This window comes from Sceloporus occidentalis, unplaced genomic scaffold (assembly GCF_023333645.1).
Source record: "Sceloporus occidentalis isolate IW3139 unplaced genomic scaffold, rSceOcc1.0.p SCAF_4, whole genome shotgun sequence".
Lineage (NCBI taxonomy): Eukaryota > Metazoa > Chordata > Lepidosauria > Squamata > Phrynosomatidae > Sceloporus > Sceloporus occidentalis.
Window position 1 is genome coordinate 73,663,439 of NW_028316984.1, and position 19,688 is coordinate 73,683,126.

Below are 19,688 nucleotides of genomic sequence, written 5' to 3' on the forward strand. Positions count from 1 at the left end.
CAACCACTTGCATCTGGATAAGATTATAGGCCTAAAATCCAACAAATCCCCACAAAACATATGAAACAATTATAGTCAAGAGCTCAAACTACTATACAATATGATCTGCTAAGCAGTGTCAATATGGATTAATTAAATGATCAATGTTTAAAGTGTCATAACAAATTTATGTCATTATGAATTTATTAAATGATCAATTTTGAAAGTTTCATAATAGAAATATTATCACTCAGTGAATCTACATAGGACCTATATAGATTAATTGAGTAGATTAACATACCTCTATTCTTGTAGACCTTTTCTTTCTAGTAACTAAATTTTGAGCTATGTTCAACATCAGACAAGGGATTTTCATCTACAAAGCAGAAGGGGAATACTCAGAAAGGGGTAAGAGAAGGGGTTAATCTGTTCCACCAGCAGTGTCCATTTTGCTGATCTGATGATTCATAATGACTATGTCCTTGTATCACCAACTGCTGTTAAGATGGCTAAGGACCTGATGAAGTTCAATCAAAATTGTCTGTTTCTCTAGTGAAACTACAATCTAATCTGTATTGCAGAATTAATGCAGTTTGACACCACTTAAAATGGCATGGCTTAATGCTATGGAATTCTAGGATCTGTAGTTTTGTGAGGTATTTAGCCTTCTCTGTCAGAGAGCTCTGGTTCCACAACAAAATGCAAATCCCAGGATTCCATAACATGGTGCCATGGCAGTTAAAGTTTTGTCACACTGCATTATTTTTGCAGAGCAAGTTGGACCTTAAACAGGACAACCAGGTACAGCTGTTTTGAAATCTCTGGCCCAAAATACCCAGGCTGAAAGAAGTGGCTTCTGGTCACATTGGAAACAAGCCATTTAGACAATGCACATATCCAGTGTGGTCAGAAGCCACACCAAGGATGCCTTTAGTACTTTAGACCAGAACAAAAAAAAGCCGGGTTGGGGCCAGTAGCCACTGCCTACTTTTAGAGCAGGCCATGTGGTCACCATAGACCTGATCTGCTTATGGCAAAAGGGGGCTCAAGCCGTGTTTTCCCAGCCATCTATTTCACCCCCTGTAACTGCAAATATGGCTTAGTTATAAGGAGAATCTTAACTTTAGAAACTGTCAAGAGCTTCCCAACATAATGTGATTCCACTCAAAGTGAAATCTGTGCTGCTAATTCAGTTCTTACTTTGTTTTTCCTTTCATGTCTATGTTTTCCTCCTCTTCTCCAGGTGTTATAGCAGTGGTAATCTTCATCATCTTTTGTATCGTGGCCATTATGAGCAGATTTCTTTACCAGCACAAACAGACACATCGGAGCAGCCAGACAAAGGAAAAAGAATACCCAGAACATCTTGAGAGTTCTTTTAAGACTGATATTGACTTGCAGAACACAGTGAGCGAGTGCAAAAGAGAATACTTCATCTAGCAAATTCTCTAGCTCCTTGTTACACTTTGGCATTTCTTTGATTTTGATGGTGGTGGTGGTAGTGATTTATTTTATTCTTTACCCATCAATTTCTTTGGAATTACCCCACCCTTTTGGAAAGAACCCACTTTGCACAGAAGAGAGCAACTGCAATGTCTCTGTTTCTTTGTTCAAATGCACCACAACAGTTAATGCTTAACAGTTCAATCAATTGTGTGTTTTATCTAAGTTCCTCATAACATGCATGGTTGATCATTTAGTTTCTGGTTGAATGTTTAGTTTCTGGGCAGCATTTAATTCGTCATTTCATATCGGACCTGAGTGATATATACTAGAGGTAAAGTGTACCAGCTAACTATGTAGCAACACAGCTATTGCAACAAAGTAGTGGGAAAGAATATGACCAAATTATCTCTATTTTTTTTAAATGTATGTTTAAGAGGAGCCAGATTGGTATAATAATTTTGTTTCATGTTGGTGGTGCTGTGATGATTTTGCAAGTTGAAGATTTGGAAGACTTTATCCCTATCATATCCTTTTCTAACCTTTTAGTGTGACATTTTGACCTGAAGGTTCCTTTTTTTCTCTTGTCTTTACAAAACAACTTTGATGGAAATGGTGCTCCAAATTAATGCTGGGTCAAAGTATTTGTACCAGAAATTTTGGCCAGAGATTGGGTGAAAATGTCCCCTCAAAGATATTTCTAATCTTTTGTGGAGCTGGGCTGGGAAAATGGTAATACATTTTTCTTTTGCAATATGAGAAAATGTTGTCACCACTTCACTCTGTTTCAGAGCTGCAATAAGCAGTAGCACGTTATTTTTCCTACTCACCACTCTTTAAGAACACCAGTGGCAACAATCTTTTGTGTTGTAGTGGTATTCCCACTAATGTGATCTGTTTACAGTGGGGAATACTAATAGGCTGCTTTTCTCTACTACTGTTTAACACCTTTGCTGCCTTATATCTATCACAGTAAACCACATGTCCCAAATATTAAAATTTTGCCACACAAAAAATCACCCAGACCACAGCAGCACCCACTTTCATATAATATAAATGGCACTGTAAAAAGTGGGAGTAGGTATTTGGGCCCAACATTTGTCCAAAGCACCCTTCAATTGCATCCTATAACTTGTCAGTGCCCTGTGATGGAACATTTACAGCACCAGGTAATGCATGGAAAGTAGCACCTTCAGTTATCAAACATTCTAGGAAGTTATTAAGGGTTCTGCAAAAACCTAATTTGAACAAAATTGTTAGTTGTGCTACTTAGAACTGGGACCTGAACATAATTTGGAGGCAAGAAGCAAAATTATTAGAATCAAACTTTTATTTGAATTTAATAAATAAAAGCTAGATTTCAGAGAATGGACAACAGATCCCTAAAACATCTTTAAAAGTATGCCAAAAAAAAAAAAAAAACCTTTTCCAGAACATAAGGCTAATATCAAAATCACCCCTTTCCTTTCCAATAGCATGCAGTTTTACACACAAGATAGAATGTCAGGGACCTTAAGACCCCTGTATCCCACTATCTGCTGTTAATATTTCATATCTCTTTTGATCTGTGAACTCTAGCTATGACACTTGATAATCTGAATATTTTATAATTTGGTATGTGAAGTGTGTGTTTGTGCACACATATACCCAGAAGCAGATTTTGTCTAATTTGTGGAAATATTTAAGAACTTGGCTGCTATTCGTATAGATACTTATAGCGTATAGAAGTCTAAATGGCACAGGTACTTGCCAAGAGATCCTTACTTCCTCAAGATCGGCTATGAAAAAACTCTAGAATTTCAGATTGACAGTATGAGTGCATCCCTCTCTGCTATAGCGGAAGTAATAGAGTTGCAACCTGCAGTGGTTGAGGTTAGTGCTATGCTGAGAAGTTACTCGCATTTTTTTCAACCAGTCTTATTGAATCACTTCCATTGCTTTAAGAGAAGAAAGGGGGATTCCAAAAAGCAGATTTTGTTTTAAAAATTCATATCACTTTTACGTATCTTAATTATGAGGTGGGCAAGGACTCTTTCTGCGTCTGCCTTTTATTTTACTACCAGATCTTGGCAGGAACTCCCCACACTTCAATTAAAACCCAGGGGTAGATAGCCTGAAGCAACATCTCTCCTGGTTCTTATTTACACCAAGAAGTGTGAGCTGTCAAGGAAACCGAAAATGGAGAGATGTGTAATGCAGGGGATGGGAAATCACACAACACTGTCATCCACCATAATTGAAAAGGTACATTGAAAACCACAACCAAAATACTTAAAAACAAACATAGAAGCAGCTAAAGTGTACTAAGAATGATCCAGAAAAATAGAAGTCATAACTGCATCTTTAGCTTAACAACCAATGTCTGACATTGGAACTAAGGCTACGAAGTCATTGTGCCTCCCACCTTGAGGGCAGGAAGTAGGAATGGATTCCGCTGAGGGGTACATGACATGTATCTCAGGAAGACCTGCAATATTCAGCTTGTAATTTTCAGTCCTTGAGAAAGGCTTTGTAGTCCTTTCTTGTGAGAGAAGTTGATCATTGCACGTCGGAGTAAATCTCTCTATACCAGGGATGCATTTTATTTTTCTTATTTCATTATTGCATGGCTGGGGAATTACAAATGTTTCTCCCTTCTGGTTCAACTTGAAACCATTTTTGTGCATTTCTGATGATTTTGCACATTTCTGGGTCTTTCTACAAAAATTCTGTTTATGGAGGGGAAATGTTGTTGTTTTTTTCATTGTTTTGCATAGATAAGGATATTTTTTGAGGGGAAAACCCCACTGAAAATGATTAATTGAAGGGTGAAAAATCTCAAGGCAATTTGTAAACCACCCTGAGAACTTTTGTGGCTGAAGAGAAAGGTATAAATATTCAAAAAAAAAATACATATTTTTCCAGATATCCTTTCTTATCAAGGATAATAAAATTTGAACATATTATTTATATCACTATTGTATATGAAAAGGGAAAGAAAAAAAAGTATCTCACACACTTCACAGCTGCAGTCTGAGTTTCCTAAATGGAGAAATTTTTCAGCATTTATACTAACCTTCAGCAACACTTCAAATGGCAACTTGTTAGGGATGGAAATTTAAAAAAAAAAAAACAGTGTGAAAAATGAATTTTTCAAGTGTCAGATTACCCTGACAGTTCAGGACTTATTCTGTGCAAAATTTGTTTCTTGTCCAGAAAACAGTTTTCTGAGCTAAAATTCCACATGTGAATTTTGCATACATCTTTGAAAAATGTGTGTGTGTGTGTGGGGGGGGGTGTTAAGACTTTCTGACATGGGGAAGAAAATTGCTAAAATTACTTATTGCTTCCTTTTCCAACAAAATTAGCAAAAAAATTAGATCACCAACTTGCCACCTCTTCTGGGGATGTGTTTATTGCCTGCAAACATATAGTTTTGGCCCTTTCCAGTCCTAGATTGTTCATTCACCTTCTCCTGAGCAATTTTTGCCATTAATGTCACTCTATAATTCTAGGGGTTGTTGTTACTATAGGTTTAATTTCCGTGAGCATCTTACTATCGTTAGAATATATACCTCTGCTTCCATCTATAGGATAATCAGAAAAGGGGGTTGTTCCCAGAAACAATTAGTATATTTCCTCTGTAACTAAAAATGCTTATTGCATCTTAAGTCAGAAGACCAATGAGCCTTCCAGTTAATTTTTTTATATAGCAATATGTAAATCCACTTACCAGTTTTTAATTATACATTTCTACAGTCATCTTAGACTGGAAACTGCACTTAACTCACAAATGTGTGTTGGAAAGATGACTTTATACAATTTAGGTCTGATGCTCTGTGATCTGAAAAACCTTATGTCACTCTTAATAATAATTAGGAAAAAAACTGTCCATTTTAAATAAGATGAATGATCTATGCCACAAACCATTCAACTTTGTTAAAGAACATTCTATCCATCGTAATGATTATGTTATATCAACATCCTAACAATAAGCTTCAGCAAACTTCATCCTTTTTATTTGTGATTTTTAGAAAGTTTTATAAAAATATTACAGTGGTAATTCTCATTAAAGGTACTTCAGTATCTTTGTTTCATCTATTTCTATGACTTGGATTCTGAATGATTCAGGACTGAATAGGGAGGAGAAGGGAGAGGCTCAAACAAATGGAGAAGTTGGTAAGTTCTTTCTCTATTTGAGAACTGCACATTTCCCTTTATTATTTTGACTGTTCTTTGGCCAAGCCATCCCAATTTATAAGATTTCACTAACAGGAAACCAGTCATTCAAATCGTGTTTAATTGAATTCTGAAAAAAGGAAGGGGAGGAATTCACATTTTTATTTGAATGACTTGCATATCATGATTGGGTGACATTTTGCCCTTATTCAACACAGCTATTATAAATCACCCATTTACTCTGCTACATCTGCATTTCTTCCCTTCCATGTAAAAGTCAGGGTAGGAAATCTAGCCTTGAGCTGATACATCAATTGGATAAAAAGACGAGGTCCAAACAAAAAGATGAGATGGATTCTTTCATTTTTCAAGTATCTTATGAAACCTGAGCTGGTTTCTTCCAGTTAAATTTTTATCAGTCCAGATCATAAAAATTGTACTCTCTCTCTCCCCCCTCCTCCACCCACTCATTTTTGAGAGCTTAACTTGGAAATCATATGGTGTCTATATTACAATATAGATCCCAAGCACCTCATCCAAAATAATTTCAAATGTTTATCTCTGCTAATTTCTAAGTGTTTTCTCCAACTCACCAGCTTTTTTATCCTTAAAAAGAAATATGTTTATATATGCATGATTAATTTATGTAGGGGAGGGCAGGAGAAAGCAGGACCAGGAGCATGGCAGACTCCACCCCCAGTCTGAGTATATTGTACATTATATTTCTAGTGTTTTAAGCCAGGCATTTTAACTGTATATGTAGGTGGCAGAGCTTGTATGTCAGTGCAGCCCCATGGAACACAATGGGACTTACTTCTGTAAACATGTTTTCCATCGGTTAATCTATTCTTCTGAGCCCTTAACTGAACTTTTGACTGAATTGTTTTTAGAGATATAAAAGTAAGACCAAATCCCTCTCTTATTGTCTAGGAAAGAGAAGTTTTTACACTCATGGATTTAGGGAGACAGTTAAATTTGACTGGGTTTGCCATTTTGCTTCCTTATCTTAATTGGCTCACTACACAGTGGTGCATTCTGTGTTAATTGGAAGCTTTCTTGTATAGGAAAGACACTTACAGACCAATACACAACTCGGTTAAGCAGAAGCACTTAGATTTAAGTTTAATTAGCCCAGTTTTAATCAATTGGACAAAATCAGTATAGGTGTTAGTATCTCCACTTTCACCTAGCTGGGGTATGGATTAAGTTGTCCATTTCATTAAAGGGCATTAGATTTTTTAGTTTGCTACTTTGTATATGTCATGATGCCACTCAATAGGCTAACACAAATGATTACAATATAAGCATGAGGCGTGCCCTTGCATCAACAAGAGTTTGATCACTGCTGTGTTTAGAAAGATGATGAAACCTGATATTACTAGAGACAATCTGAAATCTGACATATCCTCATCCATCCATTGAGTGATCCCATGTTTAGCCCATCATACTATTATTCCTTGGGACACAAATTAATTTATTTTATGAGTGTTCTGATTTAAAAAAGAAAAAGAAACTCAACAAAGGAGAAAGTAATAATGGGCAAGAATTATTTTTCATAATTGTGCTGCTTTCTCCATTCAGAGTGAAATGTCAAGGTGGACTAGTTGGATGGGTTGGATCTAGAGGTCAGCATTCTCTTGTAGCTTCATGGTAACATAACCCCCAGTTCCATTTATATGGCTACATTTTCAGATGCTGAATAAGGAAGTATCTGGTCCCTCATTACACAGCAGTTTTTGTCAGGCTGCACAATGGCTGCCAGGTGATTCTTTCCAACCCAAACAGTCATGGATGTGCACAGAGAATATTCCCTCAAACTGCTGCTGGCTGGTTACCTTTGTTGGTCTCCATTTGTCTTTACCTCCCTCAATTTCTGTGTAAATCTCTACTCCATCATCTCCTGATAGGATTTTATGCTTTAATAGGTAGCAGAAGTATTCCATTGGCTCTGTTGGCATAATACAGCCCACTCTTCCCAAGTAAACATCCATCTGCCTAAATATTTTCTTAAGTATTTCTATATCACTGCCCAGTCCACAAGAGTTTCCAAGGTAATGAACAAATAAAATCAATTAAAACAATTCAAAGATAAAACATTTTCATAAGTTCATTAAACTATATTTCAAAATTCCTAAAAGCAATCTAAAAGTAATCCTAGAAATCCAGTTTTCAAACAATTAAAACAGCAATTTCAAACACCAATAACAGGAAAAAAGACCCTGTACAAAACTGAGAGAAGTGTACACCTATTTCATAATATTCAGCAGAGCCCCTTCATGCTAATTGGGTGGAAAAGAACCACCATCCCAGACTACAACTTGACAACAGCCATCTGAGCCATGGCTAGAGTTAAACTGTGGCCACTGATTTCAGTAGTGCTTCACAAATATGTTTAGAATACATGGTGGTGTTTCACAATTTTCTTGCAACCCTTTCATACTAGACAGACATAGTAGAATGAAATTTTTGGGGTCGCCATAAATTGACAGATGACTTTGAAGGCACATACACACACACACATTACCACAAGACTACAGAGACAGCCCCCCTCCCAACACACACACACTTTTTGCTATTTGCTTGGGATTAGCAAAATGGAAGGAAATTGACATCTGTCACATCACAACATATGGCTGAAGGGGCAGATTAAGACCTCGTGAGCCAAATGTTGTTTATACAACAGAGATACAAAATGGGACATTCCCTTGACAGCAAACAAAACAAATACCTTATAACCCACTCCTCACCCCCCCCCCCATGAAGTTCTCAGAAACCTCATTTCTCCTTGTCAGCTTTTATGGAATTTTAAGTGACTTTCCTTACTCAGAAGAACTTAAATCATGTGAAGAGCCAATAAGTTCACATGACCTGGGAGTGATTAAGTGGCTAGGGAGTCCATGCTTCATTTCCTGCCACAACTTGCTCTAGGCAAAAAGGAGTTCCTGAAGGGCACCTTCATAAATGCATATCCTAAGTTTTGTGAGAAGTGTATAGTGTTAGCCACAATTTAGGTGCAAAATTAGGTCCTAGTTATTTTATTACATCTGTTCACTCGATGCATATACTTAATCTTGCCAAGAACATCCTCATAAATTGCTCACAAGATTATTAAAAGACAAAGAATAAAAGAATATGTCCCCAAATCAAAAATAATTAAAACAGCATCTCATCTCAAACCCTCCCCTCAAAAAAAAAAAAAAATTCCCATAAAATAATTTAAAGCAGCCCACAGAAAATCAACAACAAGCAATAAAAATTGTTTTAAAATACCTGTGAAGAGGCTATCATTGAAAAGGGAGAGTTTTACAGTGTCATAGGGCTACCACTGAAAGGTCCCTATACCTGATAACTACCAATTTGATGGTTTATAATGGTGGGCCAGAAAACAGAGCCTATAGGAACAATGTCAGGAACCAAGCAGGATCATATTGGTGCAGACAGTTCTTCAAACAGATGATTCCTTCAACATGAGCCAACTACAAGTCAGGCCAGAAAATTCACAGGCATGCTGTATGCCTGTGAAAACTGGTCATCACTAGTGTCACTTTCAGTCCATATGCTCATTTTAAAAGCATGGCTGGTTTGTAAGTGTACATTGATTTGCAAGTTCTTGAGTGATGATTTGCACATGTGAATGAGCCATGACAACTTCACAGCCAAATGTAAAACTCTTAACAGAATGTGATGCCCCCCATGTAGTACTTGTTAGTGGAATCAATTAGCACATGAAGTAGCTAATTAATTACCCAAGTCATTACAGATCAACTGATATACTTGAACACATCAATCTGCCCCAGGTTGCAGGTCATACTTTCATTGAAGTAACCAGATTCTTTTGAAACACTGGTCTTGACCTAATTCAAATATGCAAAGAAATCATGTGCAAATTATTGTGAACTTGATCCCTTGTCCTGTCTCTCTTTGCTCACTAACTACATCTAACTACTAACTTAATTTCTTGATTCTCCACTTCAGTAAAACTATAGAATTTATTTTGCATTTCTAGCCAGAAAGAGTTAATTTCCACTCCCCGCAGCGCATTTTAAATCATAGAATGACTGGATTCTTTCTGTGTTTTGCTTAACTTATTTGTGCATTTTTTACATAATTGAGGGGGAGAGGCTTAGGGAACAGAAAAAATTGTACACTAACAGGAAAATTTTTAATTAATTTGTAAATTACTAATTGCATATTAGCTTTAATTGTAAATTAGTCATTTGCTCTTTAAAATTGTTCTGATTCTAGAAAGAGATCAGAAGCAAAGGTTTGTATCTGGAACTTTTATCTCACCCCTAGTGTCATGTCTAATGTTCTTTTCATTCAGAATGGGAAAAGGGCCATGCCATGCAAGCATTAAGCAGGTGCACAGCCTGTATCACTGGGGCCACCTGTAGCCTCCAGCTGTTCAGTTTGTGGTTGCCAAAGTGAGTAGGATCCCATCCACTTTTTCCTGCAGCCCAGTTGATCAGCCGGGCTTGCTGTTCTCTAGTTTCCCAGATTGCTGTTAATCCACTACTCAGTGGAGACCACTGGAAGGTGGGAGTGTGCTGGTATATGTGTGATGGAGTAAATTGTGTGTACATATGTGTTCTGAAATACTGATGCACTGTATTATGTGTGTGCTGAGCTGTTGGGGGAGGAGGAGCATGTACAGTTATGCATCTGCTTGCATGTGTATGCTCCCCTTATCCAGAATGGTTCTGAACCCTACACTAAACAAGTAAGAATTGTCATTCAAAGAAATATTATTGCTCATGAATTACAAGAGATAACAGGCTCCCATCATTTAACCAAGACTTGAAATCTAGCTCCCCATTACTTCTGTCACCAGTGCTATTTTCAGTTGGGCCTTTTTAGTGGACTTTGAGTTTCTGGGGGATAGGGGTGGGAAGAGATCTGACAATAGCTGTCCACCTCCAATATACAACCAATAGATTAGATGTAACACAGTAAGGCTGCAATTCTGTATGATTAGCATAGCTACAGCTGACCCTTCCCTGGACATCATGAAAGTAGTGGAGGATCTGAAAAGGGATTTTATTAAATCCCTGTCACCAGACATGAAATGATTACATTCTCTGCTGAGGTTCATTGGGATCGTTCAGAGATCTCAGTAATCATTTTAGATCTGGTAAGGACCTAAGCAGATACTTCTGCAAGCCCCTTCTACTCATACTAGGCATAGAATAGCCATGAAGGAGAACTGCAGGAATTCTACAGTATGCTGGGATGGGGTAGGATGGAGTTGGGCTTTGGTCAGTGCAGAGGGATTAAAAGAGACAAGCACAAGCATAAGGCTGGCTTACACCTGGGTATGCCATTGACAGGATGGCAGGCTAAATAGGATGTTTTTATGCTATGCCTGTATGTTTCCTCTCTGCAGCTACTCAGAAAGGGTGTGCATTTAAATTGTACAATCGGTATAGGATTAAATGGTTTTTAAAACATGTATGCTTTTATAATAGATAATAGGGTATGTACAAGATTTTATAATAGGGTATGCCCAAGGTTTCTTTTAGGATAAGAAAAGTATTGGCACTTCTCACCACTGCCTCTTGAAAGAACAGGAAGGTATTTTGTGCCCACATTCTGGGGGTAGAAAGGCAAATGAAAAGAGGAAAAATGTATTCAAATTTGGAGACACACAATAGTGTTCAAAAGAGGGTTCTCATCTTTATTCCCACAATGCATCCAGAGAGATGTTCTGTCATGACAATACTGTTATTCGCATAGTGGCCTACATAACTATTGTCTGCTGCTGTTCCAGGTCACTTGGAGTTGCCATGAAAATTTCTGTGGAAAAGAAAGAAAATGCTGCTGTCCTGCCTTTATTGGCAACCCACCCACTCTTGAAACTGAGTTGGTTTGTTTGTTTTTGCCTTACTCCCCAAGGAAGCCAGTTTTCTCTTCAGATTTTATTCACTCACCATCTCCCGAACGTTCTGAAAAATTAAATCAAATTATTCAGTCCAACACTTTTTTTAAAGATCCTGTTACAAATGTGTGTTGAAAACCCACTGCACTACAGAATATGAAACTCAAAGGACAATGCATTAGCACCTTCCCAACATGGTTTTACTCTGGTAAATTGTCTATTGGGCTTAATAAGAGTCAGAGGCTGATAAAACATAGTCCTTCCTCATTCATTTCAAAGCATTAAGATTTTGTCCTTGGCCTCCCCGTCCCCCGGATTTTCCATTACTAGCATGGAAACCTTCCTTTGTCCTAAAAGTGCTGCAGAGTAGACTCAGCATCAGGGTATGGAAAATTTTAAAAAGTAACCAAGCTAAATTATCCTTTGTCAAGTGAAGTATGCTGATGTGCTATTATGTTGGGTGTTAATCCTTAGCAGCATTAATCCAGTCGGGAAAGGCTTTCTTTAAAAAGAACCGGGTGTTGCCCATCCTTGATATCTTCAGCAAGGCTGAGCCACAGGAGGTCCCAAGTGGGATCCAGGAGCAATGTGAGAGGTCAGAACGTAAGCCTTCAAGGATCAGTATACCATGAGGGAGGCAGGACTGGGAGCCTGATGAAGCCCTCGGGTGGAAAAATGGAGCCTATTGAGAAGAACCAATATTTAGCCTGGGTGACTGGAGCCACTCCTAGCTGGAATCCTACCCTTCCCTGGAAGATAGTCCAGTCTGTGGTCTCATTCCTGTTGGCTATCCCAACAGGAATAAACTCTTTAGATCAAGAGAATTTATATAATGGCTGATATGCCATGCAGCAATTGATTCAATGGTTCAACTTTGCTTGGGACTACCAATAAGATTCAGTCCAGAATCCCAAGTGGTTTACCACAAATGACAGCTGGAATTGGTTTATGGGCCCCAGTTCTAATCCTGTCTTACTACAACCCAGTAATAGGAAAAATCAGTTATTCCAGTTATAAAGTAGATTGGTTTCACCAGGAAAATCACTGCCTAGTGAGAAATTGTGTCAAAGGCAACACTGAAATAACTTTACTTGTGCTAAGCATGGTATTAAGACCTGAATTACATTGTATCGGGCATGCCCTGTCAAGGAGCTGATCCTAAAGTCTGAGTGGCATCTATCCAAAGTAAGTGACTTAAGAATTTGAAGCAAAAGAAAAGATCCATGATCCTTCCATAAAAACACAAAGAAATAAATAAAAGTTTGTCTATAACAATAGCCACTTGAGAGTCTTGTGCTTGCTGTATGTTCAAAGTACAAGAAAGTAAAGGTATCCCAGGTCTAACATGTCCCGTTTAACAGTCACTAACTTAATACCTCTGGAAAGCTTGCAGGCAGGTCATGATGGGCATCTCTGATGGTGTGATCGCAGGGTGCAGAAACATCCTGCTGATGAAGTTTGTTGATGCCACTGTAGTTAGTAACTTTGTGGTTCCCAACACCTTCTCATGACATTCAACACAATCTTCAATGGTAGTTCCAGCTGAGATCAATAGAATGTACTACCTCCCCGATACATTGTTCCAGCCTAAGTCATCCCTACTTTTCCAGAACTTTGTGGCATTAAGCTATGAGGAACTATCAACCACATTGTTCCAGTAGCTTCTTTGAATTAAGCCTTTAAAATTTCCTGAAGTTCTTGTTTAAAAAGAACTGATGGAGCTCATTGATTTTTTTAAACAAAGTATTGTAGACCTCAAATTTTGTGGAAGCACATCACTGTGATTATTCTTTCCTTATAATTCTAAATGTCTCACTGGACCTAGCTGGACTTCAGTCAGATGCAGTTCAGCATTGCAGCTTGTACTTTCTCTGAAGATGCCAGCCACAGATGCTGGCGAAATGTCAGAAAGAAACTCTGCTAGAACATGGCCACATAGCCTGAAAAACCCACAAAAAACTTTGTACTGTCACTTGTGCATCTGAAAGAAAATATGGAACTCAGGCTAGATGGGTAGTTTGAGAACTAGAAAAACTTTTGTAATTCTGGAGTAGCGACTATGAACTAATGCCAGAGGCCATCTTTGGTTCACTTTTATTTATTTATTTATTTATTTATAAAAAAATATCTGTACCTATTCCTCACATGTTCTGACTATTCCTGGAAACTGAATTCTTTTCTGGCTTAATCTATGCTAGCATAGCTAAACAATCTACAAGCTTGGATCAATCATTATGTTTGTCACTAAAGCCAATAAACTCTTGACACTTATATCTTTATAACACAGATTGATGGTTGAAAATCTACCATGCCATTATATTTTGCTCGTGATCATTGTAATGGGGATATAAGAAGTGTCTTCTTTGTCTAGAGTACATCTAACTTTACTGTAAAGTTGATAATTAACTGCAATTTTCATTTTTAAAAACATTTTCTATGTATGGTATTTCAGCAAAGTGGCAACAAATCATCTAAGAGAATAGTAAAAACAAGAATCATTTAGGCCATTCAATGAAGCCAGGGGACAGGAAGCACAGTTACCTCATGCTTCTTATTCCATGCTCTTCTTTGTATTGTCCCACATTCATTGTCATCTTTCTAGTTGTGAGATATGTAAGTTGGCCTCTTGTTGGGGTTAATTTGCCTGTGTCACAGCAACATCGGATATGAACATTGTAGTTTTGGATAGTATGGAAAAATAGGGAACAGGAAGCATGCGGCAATGCATTTCCTGTTTCCTTTGCTTCTCTGAATGTCCAAAGGCACACTAAAAACATATTTAAACATACACTTATCTTGGAGGATAGTCTTTCAGTTACAGTAAAATATATGAAACCAGAATGGATGTCCAACTAACTCTTTTTCCACTGTTTACTTTTAAAGATAGAATCCCCTAGGATGTAGCCTCAGTCCAAGTCAGTTTTGTAGACCATGTATCATGTCTTAATACACTGTATGGGGATTAAAACAAATAAAAATTAGCCTTAGCTTTTTTTGTTTTCTATGGTTACTGTTGTATAAAAGAAAGACAAACTGTAAATAATGTATATTTAATAAAAAGAGCTTTTTGTATGATTTTGTGTGGAAGACAAACGCCTCATGCCTTGATTCTTTTTAGTATATAAATGGACAGTTACGGGATGTGGGAGGGGGATGCTAATCCTGAAAAGAGGTTTCATTCTGTTTGGGTAGGCAATTAATTCCTACAACAGAAGCAACGCTGTGGACAGTAATAAAAAGTGAAGCTCCCACAACTCAGATTTATTGATTTCAAACATTGCTAAAAGTGCTGTCACAAGGTATTTTATCATTGCACAGCATCCCTGACTCTAGTCACTAATCATGGTCTGCAGCACTTGCCTCTGAAGTGCATGAGGGCAAATGTGTCTACTTGATAAAAGTCAAGTCTGGAGATCCAGTTGGGGTCGGATTACAAGGCACCTCCAGAAGCAAAGAGCTTCTCCCATTCTTTGTATCCAAGCTGGACACATCCACCTGCTTCCCTTACAGCATAAATGTATGTGTGTCTGTGTGTGTATTACACACATATGCATGCATGCATAAAATTATCAGAATTACATGTTTTCATCCTCACAATCATGCCCTGCCAAAACTCAAACATGGAATGAAAAGAGCCCGCTGAGACTATTAGCAGGAACAATTGCCAAATCCTTGTTCCTATGTGACATTAATTATATGACTACAGTGTGTGTACATATTTTTATTATACAAATAGTCCTCCTCGAATAACTTTGCAACCATTGGAAGTGAGGAAGGGGAGACAGATGCATGCAGGTTTTTTTTTAAATAGCTCTTTCTACCTCTCTCTCTCATTGCCATGGACATGATGACAGTCTCTTATTTGAAGCTGTTAATAGTATTTCAAAAAACTTTTCATTGATGGAAATGAGAATAACCCTGGGAATGCAAATAGCAGCTTCAGAGAGAATTTTCCAGAGGTTTATGGTAGAATAAGAGGGGGAGGGAGCTTGAAGCTGAGCATAATGCTATTCCTTCAATGTATCTCAATTTTTCAGTTCTTGGCATAGAACACACACACATACACACATCTATTTTGGTACAGAAATGGTTTCTCATGTCTATTTACAGTAAGTCTCATTGGACCATGGCTTTCAGAGTCTTTAAGCTGATGGGGAGTCAATAAACATTTAGACTACAGTCCAATACAGTGTTAAATATGCAGCTACACTAGAGTCTCAAGAGGACAGATGTTTTTCCAGGCTGTCCCATTGCAACCAGATAGTGCCCCTGTCCCTTTCACACAACTTGACCATAGGATTGTGTCTTGGTACCTTTAAACTAGGATCACTGGATGTAGAGAAGTTACACCACAATATGTCACGAACTTGGTTCCAGTCACGATTTTTATTAAGAAGTGTTTTGATTATCTATGGTCCACATCCTATTGTTAATTGCATGTAGAGTTGATGCATTAAAGAAATATGAGGATAATGTTGAAAGTTTGGATTAATATCCATATTGTTTGAGATTGAAGTCCAATGTTTTCTATCTCCTAAAATGCTCTAGACCAGTGGTTCCCAACCTTCCTAATGCCGCGACCCTTTAATACAGTTCCTCATGTTTTGGTGACCCAAACCCATGAAATTATTTTTGTTGCTACTTCATAACTATAATTAAATAGGTGTTTTCCAATGGTCTTAGGTGACCCCCATGAAAGGGTCATTCGACCCCCAAAGGGGTCCTGACCCACAAGTTGGGAACCACTGCTCTAGACTAAGTATAATTGGCATGTAGAGAATGGTGACAAGTGAGAATTGTGACTTTAATTTTTTGAGGACACAGACAAGATATATAATTAATATACATTAAATAAAAAGGCCTACCTCCTGCAGCAAAGAGGTCTAATATATGCCTGCTTCTTTCATCCTGAGAAGGAAATTACTAATTTATGGGTACTGTGATGGCATACACATCTGAATCTGAACCCCAGGAAACATTTTCAGGGACTTCCACCTTTCCTTTGTAGGAGGCATTGCACATGTCCCACAGAACCATCAGAAAGTGGAAAGAGAATTACTAGGGAGCACTGAGTATGTACTTTGTTTCTGTATTACCATTTGTTTTTGCTATTCTGCTTTCTGCTTGGTTGGTAGGACTGTATAAGCTCACATTCATAGTGGTAGGATCTCTGGTGTAGCACTCACCATCATAGCAGGACATAAAACTAGTGCATTTTATGAATCTGCATAACTGTGAATCCCCCTAGACCAGCTCTCTCAGGGGGACATTGGCCCAAAACAGATGGGCCAAAAGAAGCTACTTCCGGCTGCTTCGGTGGCATGATGCAGATGATACATGCCCCTAAAGTGTCTGGAAGCCATGTTGAAGCCACACCAAGGCACAGGAGCCAGATTTTTCAGGAGCAGATTTAATCCATGCCTGAAAGTGGTCCAATTGGGACCATGGTGGTGACCCACTTCAGGAGCAGGCCATGTGGCCACCGTGGTCCCTGCCCAATTGGGGATGGAGTAGCCCCTGATCACTCCTTTTTTCAGTCCATTGTTGCCTATGTTCATATAACCTAGGAATCACCACAGTAATACAACAGGAACAAAAAAGGAATATCTCCTTTCTTACTGGCTGCTGATCCTTTCACACAATGATAGGAATGGTGCAGCCTGTGAGCTGCACATAGCAAGCCAAGGCTATTTTTGTATCCTCTTTTTTAGTCCCTCATTCGAACACATATTAATAAATTTAAAGAAAAATAGAGAACCACAGTCCCAGAAGCATCCAGAAGATGCAATTCTTGGCCACAACAAGATGTATGCCACCTCGTTTTAGCCATGCCAAGCCACTTTTGAGAAACCATATGAACCTCTGGGTGCTTTGGTGTCAGACACAGCAGCATTGGAGCATGTGGGCAAAGGTCTCCAAGGCTACTTTGGCTGCTATCCCCTCCTCTGTACATTCCTGTTATGCTTCTGAGAGATGCTGTGTGCACAAATTACTTTCAGCAAATACAAAGATAGTTACCATATGAAAGACCAGATATAACCTTAAGTATGAAAAGCAAAGTAACACTTTCATTAGGAGCAAGAAATGGCTGCAATACAGTTTGCAGGTACTGCATCACACAGATTATTTAATAACCAGGATGTTCTCTCGCACATAAACTTGCAGGAATGGCTGTACAACCTGCCACAACTCACAAGACCTCATCTTGTTTTGACTGCCCTATCACAGTTGACTCACTTTTATGCTATTACCAAAGATTAAAATGGCAGGGCATTCATTGCCAGCTCTCAACAAAACGCTAGTATCATTTCTGAATTGCCAGGCTATAACAAAGTTGCACAGTGAAAAAATTTCAGTCAATCATGTAAAAAATTTTTTTTTGCAGAAATAACCAGTTGCCAGATTTCTTTTATTGAATCACAAAATCGGACTATTAATGGCAGTTCTATAGCAACCTTATTTCTCCATTTTTCAAAACTACATCAATGGTGACCATAAGTGTAATTTATTCAGTTGATTTCACCCTGCATCCTCTTTGTTATACAGGAATAGATTTTTCTGTATATATAAAGCCAACTTGAAGGCTAGTTTCAATGTATTTATCAGGAGAAGACCATCTGTCATTTCTACCTTCTCTGTTACATTGTCCAGTTATCCTCAATTCACCATGTCTTCTATGGGTCCATGACAGAATAATTCTAATAAAAGCTCTCATTATCTCTGATTGCTTTGGGCAGCTCTATCTGAAAGCCAGCAAACAAACAAAAAAGCTCATTATGGTTAATTTCACTCAATAAGCAATCACAACAAACAATCATGCAGTAGTCAACAGGCTGGAATTACCCTCCAGAGCTCTCAGACCCAAATCCCTGCATTTAAGCCATATACTATATAGCAGAACAACTGGTTTATGTTATTTACAACCTGATCTATGCTTTCAGTAATATGGGACTGGGCAGGGAGATTGTTCAATAGAAGTGGCAGGTGGAAAGAAGGAAAAAATAATCCTTCCACTCTCTTGGCTTATCTTCAGCAATGTCTTCTCTGGTTGCTTATTCTCTTTTGTGGTTCTGAAAGGTGGTTGTTGGATGAACATTAGCAAAACCAATGTTCTGGTAGGTTGTTTAGAGGAAAGGGTTAAGCATAGTAATGCCTGTTGCTTCTCTTCTGGAAATGTCACCTCCATGACAACAGCTAAACACATATATCAGTAATCTAGTATTTGAAGCTAAAGGAATCACCCACTATGTTAAGTAGTAATGAATTCTTCTTAGTACAATTTCATATGTGGATGGTCATCATCAGGTGACAAAAACTTCCAACATGACACATTACTTTTATGACATGTGACAATCAAAAGAGTCTGCTTCACAGAGGCATATTTATCATCTCTTCAAAAATGATGTGTGCGTGTGTGTGGATGGCCTGCTCACAGGACAGGCCCAAAGCATTTTGCTGTCCTGAGTCTTGATTTTGGTGTTTTTCAGGACTGGTAGCCAAAGTTTCTTTACTTTCAAGGGTTCTTCTTTCTGGTTGAAGTTGTCCAGGTGTTTGTGGACTTCAATGGCTTCCCTGTGCATTCTGACCTGATAGTTGTTGACATAGTCCAAAATTTCAGTGTTTTCAAATAGCATTTTATGCCCAGGTTGGTTTATAACATGAAGAAGAAACCCTTAAAGTAAACAAACTTTGGTTACCATTCCTGAAAAACACCAAAATCAAGTCTCAGCACATGCAAATGAACATCACCCAGGGCCAGGGGGTTTCCCAGCAGACAGTGGCTCACTAATTAAATAGACACAAATCCTCCTCACATACCCTCCCACCCTGAAGCCTTGCCATTGACCAACAGACCAAAACATAGATTAACAGGTAAATCACTTCCTCTCAACCAAGGCTCACACAGTATATATATCCCACACCCCTCCATGTCACCACCATTCTCTGAAGATGCCAGCCACAGATGCAGGTGCAACATCAGAAATAAATTACTTTAGAACATGGTCACATGGCTTGAAAAACCCACAAAAAACTATGGATCTCATCCTTGTTTTAAACCAAAAGTTTGTCCTCCTAGGAGTTGAAGTTCACTACCCAAAAGCTCTAGCCAACTTTACCAACACTCAGGCATTCTGGGGGCTGAAGTCCAAAACACCTGGGAGATCAAAGTTTGGGGACCACTGCTTTAGACAGTATGACCTCATCCTCCAACGAACTCACATGTGGAACTTTT

The 19,688-nt window shown here is 38.3% G+C and overlaps 1 protein-coding gene across 2 annotated transcripts in view; it reads left to right on the plus strand.

Moving 5' to 3' along the window:
• LOC149313993 (contactin-associated protein-like 5) overlaps positions 1 to 14,534 on the plus strand; it is a 508,214-nt gene extending 493,680 nt beyond the window's left edge. For both annotated transcript variants that reach the window (XM_089520319.1, XM_089520320.1), the window contains one exon: positions 1,223 to 14,534. In XM_089520319.1, the coding sequence (XP_089376445.1) occupies positions 1,223 to 1,419 (197 nt within the window). In that variant the 3' untranslated portion in view covers positions 1,420 to 14,534. The remainder of the gene's footprint in view (positions 1 to 1,222) is intronic.
• The last annotated feature ends 5,154 nt before the right edge of the window (positions 14,535 to 19,688 follow it).